General features: G+C 43.0%; 2 protein-coding genes across 2 annotated transcripts in view; one reads left to right on the forward strand and one right to left on the reverse strand.

The window, feature by feature from the left end:
- Positions 1-87: 87 nt before the first annotated feature.
- nkiras2 (NFKB inhibitor interacting Ras-like 2) lies at positions 88-6,639 on the forward strand. Its single transcript, XM_080723998.1, has 5 exons — positions 88-207; positions 514-637; positions 3,057-3,298; positions 4,039-5,823; positions 6,153-6,639. Exons 2-4 carry the CDS (start codon positions 544-546, stop codon positions 4,279-4,281), a joined length of 579 nt encoding a protein of 192 aa, XP_080580124.1. The 5' UTR covers positions 88-207; positions 514-543; the 3' UTR covers positions 4,282-5,823; positions 6,153-6,639.
- A 9,080-nt stretch (positions 6,640-15,719) lies between these two features.
- The window catches only part of znf385c (zinc finger protein 385C), a gene marked incomplete at both ends in the record, with an annotated part of 128,950 nt that continues 120,885 nt past the window's right edge, over positions 15,720-23,784 (reverse strand). The window contains 5 exons of the mRNA XM_080723288.1: positions 15,720-15,953; positions 16,889-16,978; positions 17,846-17,944; positions 20,430-20,617; positions 21,261-21,629. Of these exons, the coding sequence (XP_080579414.1) occupies positions 15,720-15,953; positions 16,889-16,978; positions 17,846-17,944; positions 20,430-20,617; positions 21,261-21,629 (980 nt within the window). The remainder of the gene's footprint in view (positions 15,954-16,888; positions 16,979-17,845; positions 17,945-20,429; positions 20,618-21,260; positions 21,630-23,784) is intronic.

Raw genomic sequence — 23,784 nt, forward strand, 5'->3', positions numbered from 1 at the left:
GGTCCCAGCGTCAAGACCACGCCCCCCTTCACCGTCCGCAGCGGTTACGTAACCTGGCTGTATGTAAACAGGAAGTATAGCTCGTCAGGAGGACGAGAGGACTAGCTAAACACTAAACAGTTGAGCTACTTTTTCCACGAGTAAAACATTCATGTAGCAGCAAGTAATCGACGACGTTATTGTGGTCATTTGGGATCAATCAAAAAGGTGTCGTAATCGTTTAATCCCTGTCGATTGTTCAGTCGAGTGTTCCGATCGTTGTGATATCGAGTTTCTCTGCATGGGAGCTAAATGCTAATGCTGTCAGTTCGTCAGTTGCTGCTCTGACTAGCCTGCATGCATGACGTGTAGTTCGAATAAGAGCAAATAATCATATTTGTGTTGTTGTGATTAACATAACAGAACCAGTCCAGACTAGATAGTTAAGTTTACATAAATTCCCCGTTGTCTAATTTCAATGCACTCCACGAGGGATTTCTTCATTTGTGTAACGTTGCCAAATATATTTTACAGGTTTCCTGACATACAGCAATAATCGTAGTCATGGGGAAAAGTTGTAAAGTGGTGGTTTGTGGCCTGTCTGCTGTTGGTAAAACAGCCGTATTGGAACAACTACTGTATGCCAATCATGTTGCAGGTAAGTTGTGTGGCATGAATTATATGTAGCACAGATGAATATGGTTAAAATGGTACTGGACTTGTGTTGTTCCAGCAGAGCTGTAAATTAAGGAAAATGTATAATATTTGTTTGCTAATCAGAATAATCTTGAACTATACTTGGTTTTGTATTGTGATGAGCATGAAAAATAGCAGATCCTACAAGCTCACAATATGTTGTGCTACCATGTGTCATGAGATTGTAGATTGTAGGAGTGCTGCGTGTGCAACTACTATGTATAATGCAGGCTTAGTGGGTTTTGCATGAATATACTGTACCAGTGGTTCCCAAACTTTTTAGCCTGTGTGACCCAAAAGAGACATTAGACAATCGCCCAGGACCCAAACTAGTGATCTACAAGCTCTCAACGTGCCGCCTCTGCAATTTTCACTACTACTTAGTTATTATAATATTTATTCATGGATTTCTAAAATGTGTTAGTTTGTGTAAACAGAGACATGGAAATGGAACAGTTCTCTGCTAGTATGGCTCAGCTTGAGCGATTTCTGTTGAATAATTTAAGTGTTGTGGCAAACCTTTTGTTAAATACTTCATGGACTGTACTGTCCGACTCCTAACAGTTCAAAATGAGCAGAGTGAATAATATGTTTTGGTTTGACAAAACTTCTCTGGTGAATCGAATTCATACATTCACATCAAACTTAACCTAACCCAGATCAATTCTACCTGACATGTAATAATCTGGGTTATTACATGTAGATAGAAGGGCGCCGGTCTAGTATATAAAACCTTGGTAGCCTACTTGGTGCTGATCATTCCAGTGGTTAGCAACATTGGACATCTGGACAAATATTGTACTTTTACTCCAATACAGTTACTAGTTACTCTGTATTTGAAAATCGCCGATCTACAAGTTCACAGTGCGTTGCGATGCGATGCATTGTGAGCTTGTAGATCTGCTATTTTCAAAGATTTTATACAGATTTGAAAACTTTAAATGGGACATTCTGCATAATGAGCACGTTCTACTTTTGTTACTTTAAGTACAATTTAATACCAATATTTTTGTACTAGCAAATGGCAGAAAACCTCTCCATTCCCATTGAAATGCATTGGCAGAATCCACCCTCGTAGTTAGAATAGTGTTGAAAAGTGCAGCACCAAAGTATGGCTGGCGGCTGATAAACTCTTTTTGTGCTCAGCCGACTTTTTGCAGCCAGCGGATTCTCCCAATAACCAATGACACACATAGCTGTTACTTACTGAGTTGTGGGACAGTCCACCTTTCGACTCACCCGATTGGACAGAGGGGAAAAACACTGCTTGAAGCATAAATGCAAGGTCTGCGCAGCACGCTGAAAGCTGCGCAAGACTATAAATCCACACCATTCCTATTGAAATGCATTGGCAGAATCCACTCTCATTGGTAGAATAGAGTATTCTTTCCGGTGTGACCGTGCCCTAACACAGTTGTTCTCAACCTGTGGGGCGGGACCCCCAGGGGGGTCCCCAAATTATTTTGGGGGGTCCCCAGATGATTAACTTAATGTGCAACGTTGTTTTCTCACTCAACAGTAAACAAACCAACAAAGTTTAAAGGACAACTTTAGTTTTTTACAACAAGGGTTCATATGTTAGATTAAAGAATATAAAAGATGAGTGTTAAATTGATTTCATTTACTTCTATCTATTGTTTTAGAGATTCTTATTTCAGTGGTTGGGGGCATGCGTACAAGTGGCTAAATATGCCATTTTACACAGAATAAGCCCATTCCCAAGGTACAACGCAACCTTTCATGGTTGGATGTGACTTATGGGGGCTTGAAGTGTTACTGTAAATACATAGCAATAAAGAAACTGCTGGCTTATTGTGTCTAAAAAGACATATTTAGCCACTTGTACGCATACCCCCATGCGTACGCATGCCCCACATTTTAGCACGGTAAACGCGATAAAACAATAGAACGAAGCAAATGAAAACATTTTAACACTCACTTTTTCTTTTCTCTAATTACAATCTAAAATATGAACCCTTGTTGTAAAAAACCAAAGTTGTCCTTTAAGTGAACAGAGGGTAGCTCATGTTTCTAGTGACAAGTGACAATTTATGGACTTTTTATTACCTCTAAAATGACAAATTAAACATTGGCCAAATTGTCTAATATTAGAGGCAGAAATTGTGGAAATAGACGATCTACATGCTCACAGCATGTAGATCTGCTATTTTCACAATAGAAATAGCATTATACAAAATGTAATGCCTCAACTGTTAGTGCTCCTCAGGGTGGGGGGGGGGGGGGTCCCCAGTTAAAATATGATTATTTTGGGGGTCACGGCCTGAAAAGGCTGAGAACCACTGCCCTAACAGAGTATTTCTACATTGCAGTATTGATACTTTTACTCAGATAAACCACTGATCTGATGTGTCATCTGTTAGGCTCAGAGCCCATGGAGACCCTGGAGGACATATACATCGGCTCTATAGAAACGGACCGCGGCACGCGGGAGCAGGTGCGCTTCTATGACACCCGAGGGCTCAGGGACGGGATGGAGTTTCCTCGACATTACTACTCTTTTGCGGATGGCTTTGTGCTCGTTTATAGCATCGACAGCAAAGAGTCCTTCAAGCGAATGGAGTCACTCAAGAAGGACATTGACCGCCAGAGGGACAAGAAAGAGGTGAGGACCATCACACTTTGTAGTTGTTGTTAAGCTGAATTAGGGGCTCCACAATGGATAACGTGTTCAATATGTTCACACATTGATGTTTATGACTGTGTTAGACATCAACATTATTGACTCATTATTGACATATTGACTCATCTCCAGGATTATAACAGCATGTGAGTCAGAGCTCGTTCTGTCTCTCTCGCTCTAGACTTGTTTATCCCAATCTGTGCCTCTAAAATCTTGAGGCACAGAATGGGATAAATGATTATAAACAGAGAATCTGTTTACTTGTAGTGTGGAATATAACAGAAATTTGCTTTGTGTTCTAACACATTTTAAATTGTTCTTGCCTTACATTAAGAGCAAAGACTACCAAAATAATACATTTACATGGCACCAAACTGTCACTCTTCGAGAGAAGGAACATTTAGTAAAATATCTCCACTTTCCCACGAGATTATCACAGACCTCATTCTGCCCACTTCCTCCAGTGACTATGGCAATGAAGTGACTTTCCCTAAAAAGATTCTGAACAGTCTGTATGAGCACGTGTCAGGTTATTGATCCGACCGGAGCTTTTTAGAGGACTTTAGGTGTGAAAGGCATATGATGAATTGACCAAATCTACCTACTGATGACAGCCCTTGGTTGACATGGGCCTTTTAAGTGGTTAATCTGTAGAATGTATGACACATTGTTTGCTAAACATGCACAGAAACTGTAAAATGTGTGGTAACATTTTTTCACAGGTGACCATTGTTGTGCTGGGCAATAAACTGGACAAGCAAGAGGAACGTCTGGTAGACGCAAACATGGCTCAGAACTGGGCTAAAGCTGAGAAGGTCCGCTTATGGGAAGTGTCTGTGGTGGACCGGCGCACGCTCATCGAGCCCTTCGTCTACCTGGCCAGCAAAATGACTCAGCCACAGAGCAAGTCCACGTTCCCCCTCAGTCGCAACAAGAACAAGGGAAGTGGTTCTACAGACAGTTGAGTGACCATAATGGAGGGCCTGGATTAGCAGGGAGATAAAAGGGGAGAGTGGAGGTGTTTTAAGGGAACTGCAGGTTTGCTGAAAGGTCAGTAAGCTTTTGGGGATTGAGGGATTTCTTTTTTAAATGAGAGCAAACAAGGCAGGATGATTGTATTCATATTTAACTCATAAGTATTTGGAAAGATGATTGACATTTTATTTTATTTACTGCTACAGTTTTATGTCATCAAAATGTCTAGGGAGTATGGAGACAGCCCCCAACCACTGCAAATGTACTAACTCTGTTGTATTATACTCTACCTGATACCGATTGTTAAACTGTTTTAATCATTACGTTAGGTCCAGGATTGTAGCCTTTCCTTTTCATGAGATAAAAAAACGAATCGTGGGAAAGGCCTGTAGATCTTGTGACGTCAGTCATCTATGACAATAGTCGTGACATATCTGACATGTGTTACGTACAACTACACATTTGGTCAAGGTTTCAACCCAATCAAGAACCCCATTGACTTGCATCATAAAATTAGATGGTAAGCATGAAGAATTATGTGAAAATACATTTGTGGGGGCGCCTGCTGGCCTACTGGTCTAGGCGCAATGCGCATACCACTTAGGCATTGCCACATAGGCATGGATGCCTGGCGGCTGTCGCCGGTTCGATTCCCGATCCGGACGACCTTTGCCGCATGTCGCTCCCCATCTCTCCCCCCATTTCCTGTCAGTCTACTGTCCTATCCAATAAAGGCATAAAAGCCCCAAAACAAATCTTAAAAAAAAAAAAAAATACATGTGTGCCCTACTGGCAGTGTGCATAAAGAATCGCACACAGTCATTCTTATAAAGCCAGCTCTCAAAGCCGTGGCTTAGTAGTACTCTGATTAAAGACAATATTCTGCACTTTAATCACACTGTACATCTAAAGTTTTGATCTAAAAATATATTATAAATATAATATAGGCCTATCGCAGTCTGTATCACAGTCTTCGTTCATAGGATGGAACTGTATATAGATGAATTCAAATGCAATGTAACTCACTACAGTTATACAAAAAAATGAATCACATGGAAACATTTACAGATAACTGATCCTATAATGTTCAAGCCTATGCTAATGAAAACGGTGTGCTGGGTGGAGTGTATTGTGTTGATATATGTGTTATTTGTTAGCGGGGAGATTTGTTACACTACTGGTCCTCTTGATTTCAATGTGGAATGTTAATGTGAATGATTGGCATTCCTAAAATCTTTTTAGAAAGTCCATTCCAGTCTTGTTATATTCCAACTGATTTTCCATTAACACTTATTGCCTTTGTGGTTTGTTTTTATGCTAAAACAAAAGATTGGTGCTATGAAGGACAAAATTGCATTATTTGTCTAAGTTCATTTTCAGGTGTGATTCTACTTATTGTTTTGAAGTTACGTAAAAAAGCTTTTGTGCACTGCAAAGAAAAAGGGTGAGAAATGATGTCACAGACCTCCGTAGATTGATGAAAACATTCCCCAGTTAAGGCTACGATCTAATCTGTCAAAAAAAAAAATCACGTGTGTGTGTGTGTGTGTGTGTGTGTGTGTGTGTGTGTGTGTGTGTGTGTGTGTGTGTGTGTGTGTGTGTGTGTGTGTGTGTGTGTGTGTGTGTGTGTGTGTGTGTGTGTGTGTGTGTGTGTGTGTGTGTGTGTGTGTGTGTGTGTGTGTGTGTGTGTGTGTGTGTGTGTGTGTGTGTGTGGCCTATCCTGAACAACAGCGCCCCTCCCTTAACATGTGTGGTCAGAAAAGGTTACTGCAGGCTACATACCCGGAGACAGACAGACAGACCCACACACACGGCCACGTATAGGAGCGTTGTGACCACCGCTCAAAAAAGAAAACTGCAGAATTATTGTCAAATGGCTACTGAACTATTGAGGTCTAATCAGGGTGCAGTATCAGGTTAAATGTTTCACCTAAAACTATGACATGTAACATGTCATGTCATGATTCTCATGAAGCTGTTAATGTCCTCTTGAAGTGTACTCGCTTGATACCTATTTGCATGTATTGTAAAGACGTTATTTTTCTTCTGTGCCTCGCTGGTAGTGGTGGTTGTTATTTCATGGAGTAATTACTTCTGGTACAGTAGCAGTTTAATCGTGGGAAATTCTCCTGCATCCATGATTGCTCAGCCATCACAACAGCTCTCTCTCTGAGCTCAGACTTGCAGGTTAAACATGATTTCTGGTTGAGTTGTTTCCAGGCCAGCTGTAACCCTTCTGATGTGCATTCCATGAGATGGTTGAAGGTGAATCATTCAGATATGCTTTCAAACATTGAAAATCATTTGTGTATTTGTTGAAAAGGCTCAATAAACTGAAGCTTACACAACTGGTACAGTAACTGTCATTTATTTTGCAGTTTGTTTTATGGCCAACAGAGCGTGCACTTTGTTTTACGGCCAACAGAGGTCTCTGCTGTTTTGCTCATGGCTCTGAAGATGTCAGTGAATCAGTCCACTAGACTAAATTATTATTAAATGAATGTCTCTGAGAAAAGATTATTAGTTTATTACTAATGACGTTGGTGTTATTGAAATGGTTTAAACTCTGGTTCTAGACCTAACATCCCTCAAGTTAAACATTAAAAAATGTAATATTTCAAGACATTCTCCTAATAGCAGAATTATGTCGGCACCAAAGCTCTAAGCATGTCGTGTTGTTAGTACCAACCAAGGTCCTGTTTCTACCCAAAGAAAGGCAAAAACACAGAATGGGTTGCGTTCCCAGATTGCAAAAATTGCAAAAATCAGCAGTGGGCAGGCTTTGGAACTGAAATAAAATGCCCTGGAGAAGTATACTATAGAGTATTTATAAATGAACAATCATGTAGCCAATGAAAAAGTGAAGACTGGAGCACATGATCAATTCATACTGTGTCTTTTTCTTTTAAGACAAATATTGGCATGGTCTTTGATATAACTACAAACATTATATAGCAATGATTCAGAATATACAGCGATTTCACACTTATTTTAACAAAACTAAAATCACATAACAAACCCTATTCAACACTCTTCTGTCTGTGGTGACCTTGTGCTGTGCTCTACACATTTGTCTGTCTTCATATTGCAACGCTTTGATTGCAATTTATACGCTAGGAATGGGGTTCATCATTCATGATAATGTCTAATAATGCTATGCCAAAAATGGGAATTGTTTCACATCTAGTGGAAGAAACTAGGAAGGATTCCATTTGGTTTTTGAGTGACAGTGAAAACAGATTTGTGTAGACAAGGTCAGAGATGTTTAGGCAGAGGAAATGATCCGCGCGTTCCACATGGGCACATTGACTGGAAAGGTTAATGTAAGCTAATGAGAAAATCACAAGTGGAACATTTCTGAAAGGATACTGCTCTCACCTTAGTTTCCCCTCTGGGCAAAACCATGTAACGTTTCATTCAGTCATGTTCTTTTTAATGGCTAGAAGAGAAAGCCAATGCATTGATGTTGCCTTACAATCTCACAGTTGAATTATGAAAACACGCTATTGCTCTCAGTTTGTAAGTGTGAGGGTTCAAACGAATGGGGAGGTCTTTTTTAGCATCCTATTTGTCTGATTTATTCTAATGTCAAGGTGAACAAAGACAAGCTCTATAAAATTGCTCTATGGCCATGTAGACAGACAGAAAAAAAGAGGTTGAAACATAACAAAATGTGAAATACATATTTGCCAACCTTGGGAAACATTTGTCACTTGTCCCTTTGATTTATGAACAAAAGCCTTCCAGTGAACTGCAGTGACCACTGAAAATGTGAGATTTCAGTAACAGAATGTGAAATTTCAGTAACAGAGCAACGAGCAATGGTCTTTTATCAGTACCAATTACATTTGGTTTGTCAGAGAAAACACCAAATTATCTCTGCAACAGAGACAACCCAACATTTCAGGGAAACGTAAAACAAATGCCTTTTTCTTTTACAATGGCGATGATGGATTCAGCTCTGACAGCTGCTGCTCTATTGACCTTCTCATCAGTCTTTGCTCCCAGCTCTGTCAAGACATAGAAGATTGGGTTTCAGTACTTGAGATAGAGGCAATTCCACACAGCGAAAGGACGCTTTAAAATCAGGATGTTTCTGTGGACTTCACCACTATCATCTGTTCATTTGGCCAGTGGCACAACTTATCTGGGAAAAGGCATACTGATTCTTGATCATGAGATATTGAGGTGTGTGTGTGTGTGTGTGTGTGTGTGTGTGTGTGTGTGTGTGTGTGTGCGTGCGTGCGTGCGTGCGTGCGTGCGTGCGTGCGTGCGTGCGTGTTTGCTGAGACTGCTGGAAAGGGTGACACCTTTGTCATGCAAGTGGACAAGCTACCACATTACTGTCTGCTCCTCGTCAATAGACACTTACACAGTAAAGCACTAAAGAACCACACTCAGGAAGCTGAAAATCGTATCGATTTATTTGACTCCTCCATGTGTCACTCTGCCTCTTTTTTCCCTGTAACATTTGTTAACCTCGTGTATAACTGTGGCATTGGGGTGAGGTTGTTGTCGCCTGCAAGTGAAGCGTGCCACCACATCAGTAAACACCTGTAATCAACCAGGCTGATTCTCTGTCAGACTTTAACTGGCAGTCAATCAGGCCTGTACTCTGTGGTTACCTTTCAGGATGTTTTGGTCCATGTTTGTCTGAAGCTGTTTATGTAGTTTGACGACGAGGGTGGGGGACAGCTGTGATGGTGTGTGTGTGGGAGGGGGAGCTGCTGCAATAGTGTGTGGCAAAATGTAGTCTCCTTTCCGACTCTAACCCTAACCCTAAACCTAACCTCTATGGAAGTGTCGCCACTCCGACAATAAGAAGTCAATGTCGGAGTGGCGACATGTCGTAATGAAGACATGTCCCCTCCTACAGCGGCCATGTTTAGGGCCAACACATGTTCTGATGGAGTAGAAGAACATTAGTTCTATGCCAATCAGACAATTGAAAGGGGAAATCTCGCTTTTGCGAACGCCCATCATTTCGACCGGAGGTTAAGGTTAGGGTGGGCCCTAAACATGGCCACTGTAGGACTACTTTGCCACACACTATAGCGATAGAGCCTGATGTTTATAATACGTCGTAGGACGGTGCCACCCACCGAAAATAGCCCATAGTGCGGGACCATTGTACGATGGAGGGTGCCTGCTCCTCCATCCATCTGCAGTCAGATTGGATCAATACACCAACTACACCAGTGTCATGGCTCAGCCAAGGTCATCATGTCCTACCATTCCACTGGCTTTAGTCACAGCTATAGGGATATAGCTGGGTTTCCTTTGATTGGCATCCAAAGAAGTGTGCTTGATGTTGTTCTTAACAACCACTTACACAAACAAAGGCCTGGCATGATGGTCTGTGGTGCAGAGTGCAACGCACAGTCCAGGACTCACCTTCAAATGAACAAGGACGTGTACATCAGTGAAAACCAGATGGGGCTAATGACGAGATAATATGGGTTGATGGAGAAAGGCATCATGTCTGTGTATCTCAATTCATCACAATAAAAACAGTCCAGAGACAGATGTTCCTCTACTTAGTAGCCTATCACAAGGGCGCTTCACTCCATTCAGTGTTGGCCAGAGCACAGCATATCAGAGAGACATGCCTGTAAAGTACAGGAATGGTGGACAGAGTGGCAAACACACAGATGTTAAGCAGTATTGTTCAGAGCCTCAGAGAAGCATTCTGTCACTCTAGACCAGTGGTTCCCAAACAGTGGGTTAGGAGTAGGACCCATTTGTGGGTCACAGACTCATTTCTATGGGTCATCATTACTCGAGTACAGATCGTAATATATATGTAAAAAAAAAAAGGTTAAGCCATTTTTATACATTTTAAAACAAACTAACAAATGTAAGAAATTCCATAAATAAAAATATTATAATATTATATAATAATATGAATAATTAAGAAGTAGTGAAATCAGACGATCTACAAAATCGCAACGTGACAAGTGGCACGTTGTGTGCTTGTAGATCTGCTATTTTCACTAGTTTGGGCCCCGTGCAAACGTCTAATCTCTCTTTTGGGTCTCGACCTGATATGTTTGGGAACCTCTGCTCTAGACTGGTGGCAACCTGTAGAAAATAGTCTGAAGGAATTAACTTGTTATCAGCTATTCAAATACGTTGCCTTATCACTCATTTCTGTACGAAATAATAAAGGAGTGCTTATCTAATTTCTGTATGAAATAATAAATGAGGGCTTAGCTTTAGTATTTTTGAGCGGTGGTCACAACGCTCCTATACGTGGCCGTGTGTGTGGGTCTGTCTGTCTGTCTGTTTGTCTGTCTGTCTGTCTGTCTGTCTGTCTGTCTCCGGGTATGTAGCCTGCAGTAACCTTTTCTGACCACACAGGGGCGCTGTTGTTCAGGATAGGCCAGGCATAGGCCAGGCACACTCACACACAAACACACACAGGGGGCACACACACACACACACACACACACACACACACACACACACACACACCACCGCTCAGTTCACACGAGTGTGATTTTTTACTTTTTATTCTATTTTGTATTTCTGCAAAGCACCAAGCATGCCTTGACAGGTGATTTTATTTCGAGAGTGTATCTATAAATGAGTATGAAACCTAACCCTATCAGCCATATTTGATGTTTTCTATATCAGCCCCAAGCATCTTTCTGCAAGGTGGGGTACACACATTCACCGAACCCAAAGACCTGTATTGGCAAATCAGATAAAGAATCCCCAGTTCTGAGATCTGCCATACAAATCAACACACACCTGCTCCTACAATATATAACGGTTTCCATGTGTTTGATATGTATGGACTTAACTCATCCTTTATGCATTGATATAACACTCTCACCCCACACAAACGTGCACACACGCACGCACGCACACACGCACGCACACACACAAGGTTACAATAAATGTTATCTAAAAGCTTTACACAAGTTCTAAGAGGTTTTTATTGTCACAAATCCATCCCATGTCCTCTCTGTGGTAGAATACTGCAGGCCTGCTTCATTTATAGTACTTCGTCATACGACTGTGTCGCTCACAGAAAATAGCCAATCTACGAGCTCACAATGTGATGCATCAAGATGTGTTGTGAACTCGTGTATCGGCTGTGTTCGGCGAGCGACATGGCTGTACGACGAAGTAAATCAGGCCTACAGCTTTGCCTCAGAACAGAACGCCCAGAACGGATGCTCATGTTAACATTTACCCAACCTATTACCCCTGAGAAGACCTGGCTAATGTGTATGTACTGTATGTGCATTCAGTCAATAAATAAACAACTCCAGCACTCGTGTTTTGAATATTTTTGTCTCTTGTACTTAAAAAACAAGTAAGTAAAACCATGAAAATAAACAAACAAAAGAAAATACGAGCAAAGAATTATTCCTTTTTCCCTTACAGCGGCGTATGCTGTACAATACAGCCTACAATAACATCATCTACTCTCCTCTAAGATAGCATTTCATCATGATACAGATAGCAATAGCAACTCTGATAAAATATCTATAGTTATTCTATGGATTATATATAATTTGCCTTCTCTAGATTTCTTTTTTTCTTTTATTATTATTATTGTTATTTAACCCATTTAGGCCTACAAATTATTGAATGCTTTAACCAGTGAAAAATAGCAGATATACAAGCTCACAGCGCGGCGAGCTTGTAGATCTGCTATTTTTGAAAAAAGTGACAAGTCATAAAAATGTGTGCAAATCTTTGAATATATGTATTTTCAAAGCGAACGTTTGTAACTAAAATTTTGCTTCTGGGTGGTCCCTGGAACTAAATATTTTGAGATGAGGGTCCGTGGCCAAATAAATATAATTTTGGGGGTCCTTCACATGAAAAGATTTGAGAACCTCTGACATAGTAGTCTCTCAAGAACAGACTAACTGAGCTCCAGTTAAGTGAAAAGGACCTTTTCTTTGACGATGGCTATAGCCAGATTACTGACACAGAAACATAGGGTTTTTCAAAAAACCTTAGAAGGATTCAAAAGACACTTATAGAGTCGGGTCAAAATTCAAATTTTCACGATTTTTCAAAAATAGCAGATCTACAAGCTCGCAGCGCGGCACTCGGTGCCGCGCTGTGAGCTTGTATATCTGCTATTTTTCAATAGTTAAAGCATAAAATAATGATACACAAAATGTGTATCACCCGTTCTGAATGGGTCAAAGATTTCATTCGAGTTCCCATTGAAACAAACAAACAGTGAAGATCATAGGCTGGCTGGTTCACTGAGTTGTGTGACCGGGGAGAATCACATCGGTATGGCAAAGGAGACCTGTGGTGGCTTCATATTCCCAAAAAAGACCGGGGGCCTTGACAGAAAACGCAGAATAGATCGAAGGTTGACGTGGAGAGAAGCACTAGTCAGAGTACAGGGGATGGCAATTGCAAGGTTTTCACAACAGATGGCGATGCTGCATCACAGACAACTATACATATTGCACTGACGGAAATGCATAGGATCGTCTCTGTTACTGTAATTTGTACTGTAATTTAGGTGGATTTGGGGGTAGGCGCAACCGTTGGAGAAAGAACAGAGTGATAAAGTCTTTAAGAGGCTGTGCGCGCCAAGCACCGGGGGTTGAGAGATGTAGCGTTTGGCGGATGTCCTGGGTGGGGGGAAGGGTGGGGCGGGTTTGGGGGCGGGGGAGACGGACACAATTTCAACAGCAAAATGACATCTGATGTTGCACTTTTGACACTTATCCATAACACTTGTCTACGTAACATTGTTTGCCCTGTGGAATTCCTACGCATAATCCTGCCTGTTTGTTCCACACACATCAAAGTAAAACAGAAATGTCAGATTTCAGCTGAAGAACCCTCCTCGGGGGGAAAAACATAAGAGTCACAATGTGTGCACTGAGCATCAAGGGCATACATCATCAGAACAAGTCATCCAGAATCAACTCAACTCCAAATGACTCATCGCTCACAATACAGAATCATCCCTTGTCTGTGCAGGAGTACAGAATACATTACTACAAGGGAGTTTTTCCAGTTCAGAATAGGTAAAGCCATCATTCGCACTGAAACAAACACTTAATAAACATCAAAATAACAGGTGTATTGCTTTTAAATGTTAAGATCTGAGAGCCAGTCCTGTCTCAGTTTGGGGCCTAACCATCTCGTAAATCATTCTCACTTGATTGTTCTTTTTTTTTTGTTTGTTCGTTTTTGTTTTTGTCAAAGCAAAATGCTCAATTAAATTGGCACGAGACTGTCAAAACATACAACTAGAGGAATTAAAAGAGGAGATAAACGTCAAAACAATTTCCATTGCTTTTGTAAGTATATCGGTTTTAAGGTGCTTTTAATGTGGTTGCCATGGCACTGTGCTTTGTTCCCTCACTGGCTGCATGCAGACTGTAGTGTAGTGGGATGCCACTTAAATACTAGAGGAAGCAGTTCCCATCTACGGGCATCCACACCACTGCGCAGTCAAAACCTTTCATTGAGCTTTTGCAATTTTTATTTATTTATTTTAAATTGTTAATGTATGTGATATGTGTGCACTGCAATATCCTGAGTTTCAATTTAACTCTGTGGATTATGCAGTACAGAGTTTGCAGTGTGTGTGTTAGGGATGGGACGATAAGCGATATTAACATTTATTGTGATAAAAAACACTCATGATAATCGTATCGTGGAGACTTAATTTATCGTGATATCGTCCTCTGTCATGCACTGGGTTCAATTCACCTTTTATTTGCCTAGCTGCATATCTGGTACCACTTAAACCCTCTATAATTGGTAAAAAGGTCTCTATCAATGCGTGCTTGTAGATCTGCTATTTTTTGGAAAATGTTCCGCCCCATGATAATGGATTTTTATTATCGCGATAATATTGTAAATCGTGATTTCTTTTGTCACAATAATCGTGATGTGAAATTTTCATATCGTCCCATCCCTATTGTGTGTGTGTGTGTGTGTGTGTGTGTGTGTGTGTGTGTGTGTGTGTGTGTGTGTGTGTGTGTGTGTGTGCGCGCGCGTGCGTGTGTGTGTGCGTGCGTGCGTGTGCGTGTGTGTATGGGTGGGTGGGTGGATGTACATGTGTCAGTGCGTGTAGGTGGATGTGTTGGAAGCGAGGTGGGATGGACCTGTGTCCTTGCCTGAGCGTGGAAAATGCAGGGCAAAATAGAGGTGAGGACCGTCGGACGAAAGAGGTAGCAGGGGCTCACCATGGAAACTAAATGAGGGTATTTCATGTTCATTTTCAATGAATGGAGTACAAAGGACCCCAATGGAAACAAGCCATAGTGCTTTCTTGGGTTTAAATCCTCTTGTACCTTGTGTTGAACTGTACTTTCCTGTGCTTTTTTTCTGCGAACTGCTAATAAAGTATTCAATCAATCAATCAATCAATGACTCTCACATGCAAAAATATTTTGATTCTGCTAACTTGTTGAAGCAGCATCCAGGCAATTAGGCTATGGGAAAAAATTAAAACAACACCAAGGAAGGCTGACTTGCTAAATTGACATGAAATCAAATTGACAAGATGGCCTTCAGGTCCTTGATGAGTGTTTAATCAATGGGATTCTAAATAAATAAATGATGAAGGGACTACCGTATACCTGGCAGTGAGTCAGAGATAAAGAAAGATTCCTATGCCATAGCTGTGTCATCTGCATATGAGTTCATCTGCATGTGAGTTTAGGTGTTGCGCATGTACAGCAATATATATGCCAAAAACATTTCTAAAGGAGCCTCATCATTGACAGTTCTATGCGTCCACAAAAAAGGACTTGTGATAAGGACCTCTTGATTTCTGCCACTTTGTGCATCCCTTCGACTTGTGACATCTGCTTTGGGCCCATGGTGCTGAAGAAAAGACTCGTCAGCTTGTCTAGCCATAGTCAGCTTCCATATGGGAGGGTGACTTGGGTTCCGTTGCTGTCATAATAATCAATCCATCATAAAAAAAAAACCCAAATGAATAAGTTAAACCGTTTTAAAATAACATCAAGTAAAGGGACCTTATTTTGTGGCAACCACACTAAACATACATCTATACTTCTCTATGTTTGTTCTCTAATAAATTACACAATAATATCAATAATCCAAACCATGTTTAACCCATGAAATGGCTATAAAAGAGACTTCTCGCACCAGTCACTTCCTGGAGGCGTGGCCTGCTCTTAAGGTCATGACAGGAGGATCAGATAGAAGGCAAGGTGGGGGGGCGGGAGGGGTGGGAGTAAGACCTTAAAGTCTTCAGAACAGGACCTGTGCTCTGGTGCCGTGGCCGGCCGGGGGCCAGGCCTTGTGTGCTTACACGTTGTTCTCTCCATGTTGGGTTTGGCAGGCTGCATAGTTTGTGTGTGGCCCCTGTCATGTGGGCCACACTAAAAGAGGGGTTTTGTAAAGGGAAGGGGTGGAGCTCAAAGGACTTTGGGGGGCGGGGGTGATGGTAGAGTGCTTAGTAAGGGGAGAAGATTATGGGGGTGTGTGTGGCTCGCAAGGGCCCTGGGGCAGGCCGGAACAGAGCAGGGCTCAGGAACGGGTTCTGAAAGAAGGTGGTGGTGCCCACCGGATGGCGCAGATGAGCCAGTGGGTTGGCCGCCATGGTGCACAGAGTGGGCTGGGTGAGGGGGCTTGGCAGGAAGCCAGTTGTCAGGCTCTTCGTCAGCTGCTTATGCAAGGCCAGTTTGGTCTACAGGTCAAAGGTGAGAAAGAAGAATACAGCATACAAGTCTTATTTCTGGGGATTCATGAGTCATTTCCAAGGTCATGCTCAGCATAGGGTAACGAAGTCATGACGTCACTCGCTCATCCCCCGGTTCGCGGAAGTAATTTCTCTATGGAGAATAACATTGAGTCATCTTAAAATCGTCTCATATAAGCATTGTGGTCCAAAAATAAACAAACGTCTCTGCAATATTGTCGGGGAGGTGGTTCACTAATATTTGATACAGTCATCTCTGGCGAAAATGTAACTAATTCGGCGACATGTTTCTTCATATCCATATGAGTCAAACGGCTTAGATCATCTGTTTATGTTTGGAACACAGTTTTTATATGATGCGATTGAAAAAAGTCTATGGGAATTCAGAATGGGGGTAAAAACAGGAACCAGGTAGGATGTGTAAATGACGTCAAACTTCGTTACTCTATAGTTATTCAATTGCACAAAATAAAGCAATATAACTGCTATGAGCTGATCACACGTTGTTGCATTCTTCAATCAAGACAAGGACATTTAACCAAGGTCTTTCCACAATTTCTATAAAAGTGATTTATTAATCATTTCTGCTCAGCGGACTTCAGAGTAAGATATGCGTCAGCTTAGCTAGTTTGATGCTGGGGTGGAACCTCATTCGGATCCAAAACGTAATCTAATGTAAATACATATTCAAAAGAGATAACATTTTAATTTTCTGTTTAATTTAGAAGTATGTTTTTGAGATTCGGTTTGTGAAAGAATTGCAGATCAGTGGAGAAGCAAAAGTAATCAATCGAATTATAATATCGATAAGGGAATAATCGATAGTTGCAGTCCTACATAAATGTCAGCCAGCTCGAAGCCCCCAACAACACCAAGCACCCCCCCCGTCGTCCCCGTCCCCCCCTTTCATGCATGCCACTGACCTGAGAGGAGAGAGAGGTGAGATTGTACTGGCTGAATACTTTCTTCATGGCAGAAACAGCCCCGCCCGCATAGCTACTCCATCTCACGTTCTGTAGGATGGGGTGGGGGGAGACACAGAAGTGAGCATGTGCAAACATGACAGGAGGCAAAGAAGTGATTAATCTGGAGTGCTGATTCAGGCTGCTGTTGTCTGAGCTGTTTCAGTGTGTGTGTGTGTGTGTGTGTGTGTGTGTGTGTGTGTGTGTGTGTGTGTGTGTGTGTGTGTGTGTGTGTGTGTGTGTGTGTGTGTGTGTGTTTGTGTGTGTGTGTGTGTGTGTGTGGGGGGGGGGGCAGCACCATTTTAAACCTGTCGGAGCTGCATGCTTGAGCCTAGTCGCTCACCGAAGATGCTAGCCTGGCATTAGCCAGACTGATAACATGGATTCACTCAGAAATCAGAAAATGACCGGGCCAATCAGTGACTGCGTTGCACTGTTCAGTTGAAACGCAGTCACTGATTGGCCCGGTCATTTTCTGATTTCTCATACTCGCCCCCTATTGGACCGAAGTCCAGACTGATACCGTGCAGGAACGAGAGAGTGAATCCATGTTATCAGTCTGGCTAATGCCAGGCTACGAACATGTCACCTAATGCCACACACATTTAATTGGGTGAAGTTAGTCATCATGAAGTTAGTTATATAGACTTTTAATTAATTTCCTTAAAATAATGCGATTCCACTAGGTTTACAGTATGTTTGGCTGTAGCATACAGTAAGTCAATTGTGTTTTTGTTTGTTTTTCCTCAACTGTGTGTGTGTGTGTGTGTGTGTGTGTGTGTGTGTGTGTGTGTGTGTGTGTGTGTGTGTGTGTGTGTGTGCGTGCGTGCGTGCGTGCGTGCGTGCGTGCGTGCGTGCGTGCGTGTGTGAATGCAAATTTGCGTCAAGTGTTTGTTTGTTTGTTTGTTGGTGTCTTACCGCTAAGCTGGAACTTGGCTGGCTCTTGCTGTGGGGGGTGAACTTGGGTTTGGGAGGTTTGCCTGCCAGACGGTCCTTGTGTCTCCGGCTATTCATGTGCTGCGGAGACCAAAAGAGACACATTGGTCTGCTAAAAAGCATCTGTTTGCGTTCCCACAGTGGATACAACTTCAACTGTAACTCTTAGAGTTTATGAAAATGGAGCCGCAAGCGTTAAATGAACACTTTGGAACTTGCTGTACACCTCATCCCCCACTCTCTCTCTCTGCACTAGTAACTGGCTTATACGAGTAGGGTTGAGTGAGGCTTTAACCCTGTGAGTGGAATGCGCACAAAGGCTTGTGTGGCCCGGTTTCGCATACAGTAACTTTTGGCAAATAGGGGAACTTTCCAAACACAATTCCTTTGCTAAGACGTAAGAAAAGCACACACTGTATGTGTCTGATAAAAAAAGAAGAAAAAACTACCATACCAATCAAATATATATTATATCGGATGTGTGGTGAAGAAATCCTTACTCATATAAACGCCAAATGGTACTAATCTGTCTAATGCATAAAATAATGGTTTCGTACAAATATCCCACTCATACACAATGCTCTGAATGGCTCTATTCACAAACTGCTGGATTAATTGTAGTGCGTTTCCCCTCCTGTCTTACCCAAGGTGCTGTGGGAAAACAGGGTTCTCTTCTATGGGAACCTCTGAATGCAGGTTTAATCAAATCATTAATTACATTATAATTATTACAGCACGGATATATCATTATGAATCCTTTGTGGTAGCTTTTAAAACGAGGGCTGAAATGTGACATAAGGTCAGTCTGTTCATAGCAAAGTGTGCAAGCTTGTGCTACTACAAGTAGCGTCACATGTAGCTTGTGACGCTCAGGACATTGTTTCTGTCTGATTAATAATAGCAACTAGGGCTAGGTATGGATAACATCAAAATGTTTATGTTGTTGTAGCAATTTTCACTATTTTAAGTATAAAGTATATAAGTACCAGTAAGACTCCCTAATCGGGAGATAAGCGACCGTAGGTCGCTTATCTCCACAAATAGGGCAAAAATGTGTTTTTCCAAAATCTTCCTGATCCATGTTGATGACATGAGTGTAGACATGCTGTGTAGTGATTTTCGTGATTTTAGGGCAAAATCTGTAGGAGCAGTGTCCAAAAATATGTTTTTAAAAATCGGCCTGAAGGTGGCGCTATATGGGACAGATTCATGTTGATGGGATGAGTGTAGACATACTGTGTAGCGATTTGCGTGATTTTAGGGCAAAAACTGTAGGAGCAGTGTCCAAAAATGTGTTTTAAAAATCGGCCTGAAGGTAGCGCTAGAAGAGGGCCATGTGAGAAATGAGGGGTGGGGTCTCCGCGTTGCCTTGGCGGACGAATAGGTACCGGCCCCGGCTCTCCCGGGCGCTCCTAGCCCGAGTTACGGCATTTTATGTGAGCTGCAGTGGAGGGGGTCCTCCACTGGGGGCGCCACCACTTTTGCATCCGTTCTGGAGCACCAGGAGTGGGTGGTCCCCAGGAATTCCCCGTGAGCAGCCCCGTTGGGGTGGTCATTTGGTCATTTTTGCACATTTGGTCATTTTTTACACCTAGGGGTCCCCCAGGGACCTGGGGGTCCCTGAAGCTCCGGGGGTCCTTGGAGGTTGTAGTTTGGCAGGTAAGGAGTGTGTGTGCAAAATTTGGCATGGATGGGGGCAACGGTTGTGGAGATATGAGCAGGGCAAAAGTGTGACGTGTGACGTGTGACGGACAGACGGAGAGACAGACAGACAGACAGACAGACAGCCGGTGGAGGTTTTGGTAGTAAATGCGACCTACGGTCGCAATAAAATAGGGCTCAAGTGATTAAAACCAATAATCTCAGATGATATAGTTTAATATCAAAACATTGATATAATACCTCCTATATAGTGCTCAGCCCTAGTAGCCCATGATCAGTGTACTGAGATGAGGCGGTTGCACGTGACACTTTTGCCCTCATCCAGCTAACTAGAAATTGGCTTTCCTCACACACAGCCAACAGGACTTCTATGCCCAGAGCCATTTGAATACACTCCTATCAGGTTAGCAACACTCAGACTCAGGGTGCCTTGACAAATCTACAGGACTTCTCCAAGCCCTCTCTCTCTCTCCCTTCCTCATCTTTCATTTCATTCAACCCCGGGAGGGTACATCAGCCCCTGGGCTGATGATAGCTCTTGCCGTCTGCTCTCCGTGACTCACCATGGGTCTCACCAATCTCCTCTGAGTTTTCCTTTTTTCCAGGTTAATTCACAGTGACATGTGATCCATGAATCTGGTACGTTGCCCACCAGTGCACCTTTGATGGTGGAAAACGTTCAAATGCTACTCTATCAGTTGCCAAACCCAGACATGTCTCATTCAAGCAGATTCAAACAGTCAGTTAACACATGAAAAAAAAAACACCCCACACTGTAATGGATTATAACCAATCTTCTTCCATCTCTCTGTAGTGCAAAAGGGCCACAATGTGGACAACACATTAAACAGGCTTTATATACCGGTACCGGTATGTTCCATTTACACTTGCTTATTGCCCTCACCTGGCTGAGTTGGGTCTCAGAGTTGACGAAGATCTCACACACTTCGCATTGGAAGTTCTTGCTAGGCACCCCCACGCTGCCCTTGCTACCCAGACGCTTGCTCTTGCAAGCCACGCGCGCCGCGACCACTTTACCCCTGCGCCGTGGCTGGACACTCTGTCCCTCCAGCATCAGTTTGTGCTTTGTGCCTGGCAATAGGATGCAAAGGAGTAAACCGGTTAAGTCTCATTTATAATTCATTGTATGCCTCATTGCATTGGTTGAGAAATCTGTTATTTTCCGTGAGCGACATGGTCATGCAACACATGATAAATTAGGCTTCATTCACAGTGAACATTTTGAGTATCTGTAACACAGTGGTTCTCAGGGGGGTCCCCAAAATATTTGGGGGGGTCCTCAGATGATTAACTTAATGTGCATAAAGTTTAAGTGTATAGAACGTATCTACACATTTCTAAAGTGACAATTTAAGCACTTTTTAATAGCTCTGAAATGACAAATTAAACATTGGCCAAATCGTCAAATATTAGAGGCAGTTGCGAGGCGTTGTGAGCATGTAGATCTGCTATTTTCACAATAGAACCGTGTTTAATGTAATGCCTCAACTCTTAGTGCTCGTCAGGGTGGAGGGGTCCCCAGTTAAAATATGATTATTTTGGGGGTCGCGGCCTGAAAAGGTTGAGAACCACTGCTGTAACAGACAGAATATTTGTCCCATGAAACAAATGATAAATTAGGCTTTATTCACAGTGAACATTTTGAGTGCCTGTAACCGCCAGAATACAGTATGTGTCCCTGCAGTGTGAATTTGTTTTGACGTCAGTGTCTCACCACTGTTGTGTGCCTCCAGCTGCGAGGTGGAGTTGACTGTGACTTTGCAGACAGGACAATGGAGATGTGCCTTGCTTTTCTTAGGGTCCTTGTCGTCGTCTGTGCGGGCCTCTCCGTCTGTGCTGGAGGTGTCTGGCTGGCAACCCGACTCGGCGGCAGGGCCCGCGGCCTCCGCCACCTCCGCCACTTCGGGGGCGCTGGCGTCCGACGCGGTCTCAGAGAGCTGGGAAGAAGGGGACGCCTGCGGTAGGGACAGCGCGGCGAGCTCCACAGAACACGCCTCGGACACGGGCGTCAGCATAACCGAGCTCCCGGGACTCTCCTCGAGCTTCACCTCGAGGCTGGCTGGCTCCAGATCATTCTGTAGGCCTGTGGGAGGAATGAGGCGAGGAATTATTTCTCCCAGTCCAATAAATGAATCTCAGACAGGGCACTATGTTTCTCAAGCAGAATCAATGCCGTCGAGTTACTGGTGGTGTATCACAGAGCTGGCAAGAACACTTTACAAGCTGCAGTAGTCAAACGTAAAATTATTTTTTTGAGAGGGAATTTTTTATTGAGTGCCAAGTCAATATAATACATAATCTGCAAATAAACCCTCCAGTTTTTACACTTTAAGAGTGCTTTTCATATCGTCACTGTCGGGCAGAAATCTTGTATCTCCAAGTTTCAAATTTGTATGTTTTTTCACTAAGTAAAGCCCTGCTTCATCATACAAGTCTGTCGCACAAAAGTAGTGAAAACAGCCGATCTACAAGCACACAACGTCTCGCGGTGCGAGGCGTTGTGTTTAGATCAGCTGTTTTCACTAGTTTAAATCATTTTTTAAATGATATATAAAAAACGAACGGTTTTGGACATACAAGGTTTCCACCCGACAACGACGATATGCTAGCTTTGTGCCATCTTTTGTTTCAGCCTTTACTCAATACCACGTGGAACAGGCCAGATTAGCATCAGTATTTAGGGAAGTAAAGGCCATCAGTATGTGTCCTTCCACCACCACCATCTCTCTCTCTCTCTCTCTGCCTTTCTTGCTGCTTCACTATTCAAATGAACCCGGAGCTCAGTCAATACAAACAAACCCATCGACTGCCAGGCCCTGCCGATAAGTCACCAGAGTTCCATTACACACCCCCTCCACCCCACCCCCTAGTCCTCCCGAGGGAATCACACACTTTACGCTACACTCCCTGAATATCTCCGTTTCATTTACTCCCCTTTTCACCACACACCGCCACTCCGCTCTCCTACTAGGCTCCATTGATTTGCTCTTTTTTTTTTTTTACGTCCCTGAGTAAATTCATCACGCAGATAAGGGTCTTCCTCTCTCTTTCTCCCAGCAGAAAAGGGAACCTATACAGGGATGAGATTAGACAGCTGCCTCTCTGTAATGAGAGTGACCCCCCTTGGGGGATTCGAGTTCCCCGAGGGCATGGATTGGTATGATCCTGAGCTTAAGACAGGGGCCACCTGAGACGTCTGCGGAGGAAGCGCGATGCTCAGGGGCGTCACAAGGGGTAGGAAAGTGGGACTGAGTTACCGGGGCCCAAAAGGTGGAGGGGCCCTAATAACTTTATCTATTGAAAAATAGCAGATATACAAGCTCACAGCGCGGCACCGAGTGCCGCGCTGCGAGCTTGTAGATCTGCTATTTTTGAAAAGTTGTGAAAATGTGTGAATATCTTTGAATATATGTGTTTTTCAAGCGAACATTTCTAACTCAAATTTTGCTTCTGGGGGGGTCCCTGGAACTAAATATTTTGAGATCGGGGTCCGTGGGTCCAAATACATATCATCTTGGGGGTCCTTGACGTAGGTTTCTTGCACACATTTTCACGGTTTTTCAAAAATAGCAGATATACAAGCTCGCAGCGCGGCACTCAGTGCCGCGCTGTGAGCTTGTATATCTGCTATTTTTCAATAGTTAACATTCATGGGGGGGCCCGCAGTGAATCCTTGTACCCAGGGCCCAGAATTTGGTGTGACGCCCCTGGCGATGCTGATCAATGGACTTAGCAGGCATCTTACCGGGGAAGACACGGCGGCCAACGGGAGTCACAGAACCCTCTGGGATCATATGAAGGGAACTCTTTCAGAACAGAAATGGTTCACATGTCCCCGCTGACTTTCAGGTACAAACCCCAGCCGTGTATGCACATGAATCCTGGTGTCATATTCTGGGATGAACAATGAACAATCCACGAGAATAGCAAATCTACAAGCTCAAAATGTGCCACAGGGTGACGCTGTGTGAACTTGTAAATCGCTATTTTCGCGGGAAAAGATTTGGTGTAGAGGGAAAAAAGGAGAGTGCTGGGCCTATAGCATAGAGGGGTATAGACCCTGGGGGACTCAACTAAGGTCAACTAAGTATATAGGTTTTATTGACCCTAAATACAAAACGCTGGAGACAACAGGCAGATCTTGAACCTCACACATCAAGAGCTGCATCGCCAATAGAGTTGCGGTTTTCACTCTGACCAGAGTAGGATAAAGTGCCAAACACACCTCTGTCAAACAA

Source organism: Nannobrachium achirus (genome assembly GCF_963921795.1).
Source record: "Nannobrachium achirus genome assembly, chromosome: 4".
In the NCBI taxonomy this organism is placed as follows: Eukaryota; Metazoa; Chordata; class Actinopteri; order Myctophiformes; family Myctophidae; genus Nannobrachium; species Nannobrachium achirus.

Coding starts and splice junctions, on each gene's coding strand:
- nkiras2 (XM_080723998.1), top strand. CDS start 544: ATGGGGAAAAGTTGTAAAGTGGTGGTTTGTGGCCTGTCTGCTGTTGGT. Junction 638..3,056: donor GTATGCCAATCATGTTGCAG/GTAAGTTGTGTG, acceptor GTCATCTGTTAG/GCTCAGAGCCCATGGAGACC. Junction 3,299..4,038: donor GCCAGAGGGACAAGAAAGAG/GTGAGGACCATC, acceptor ATTTTTTCACAG/GTGACCATTGTTGTGCTGGG.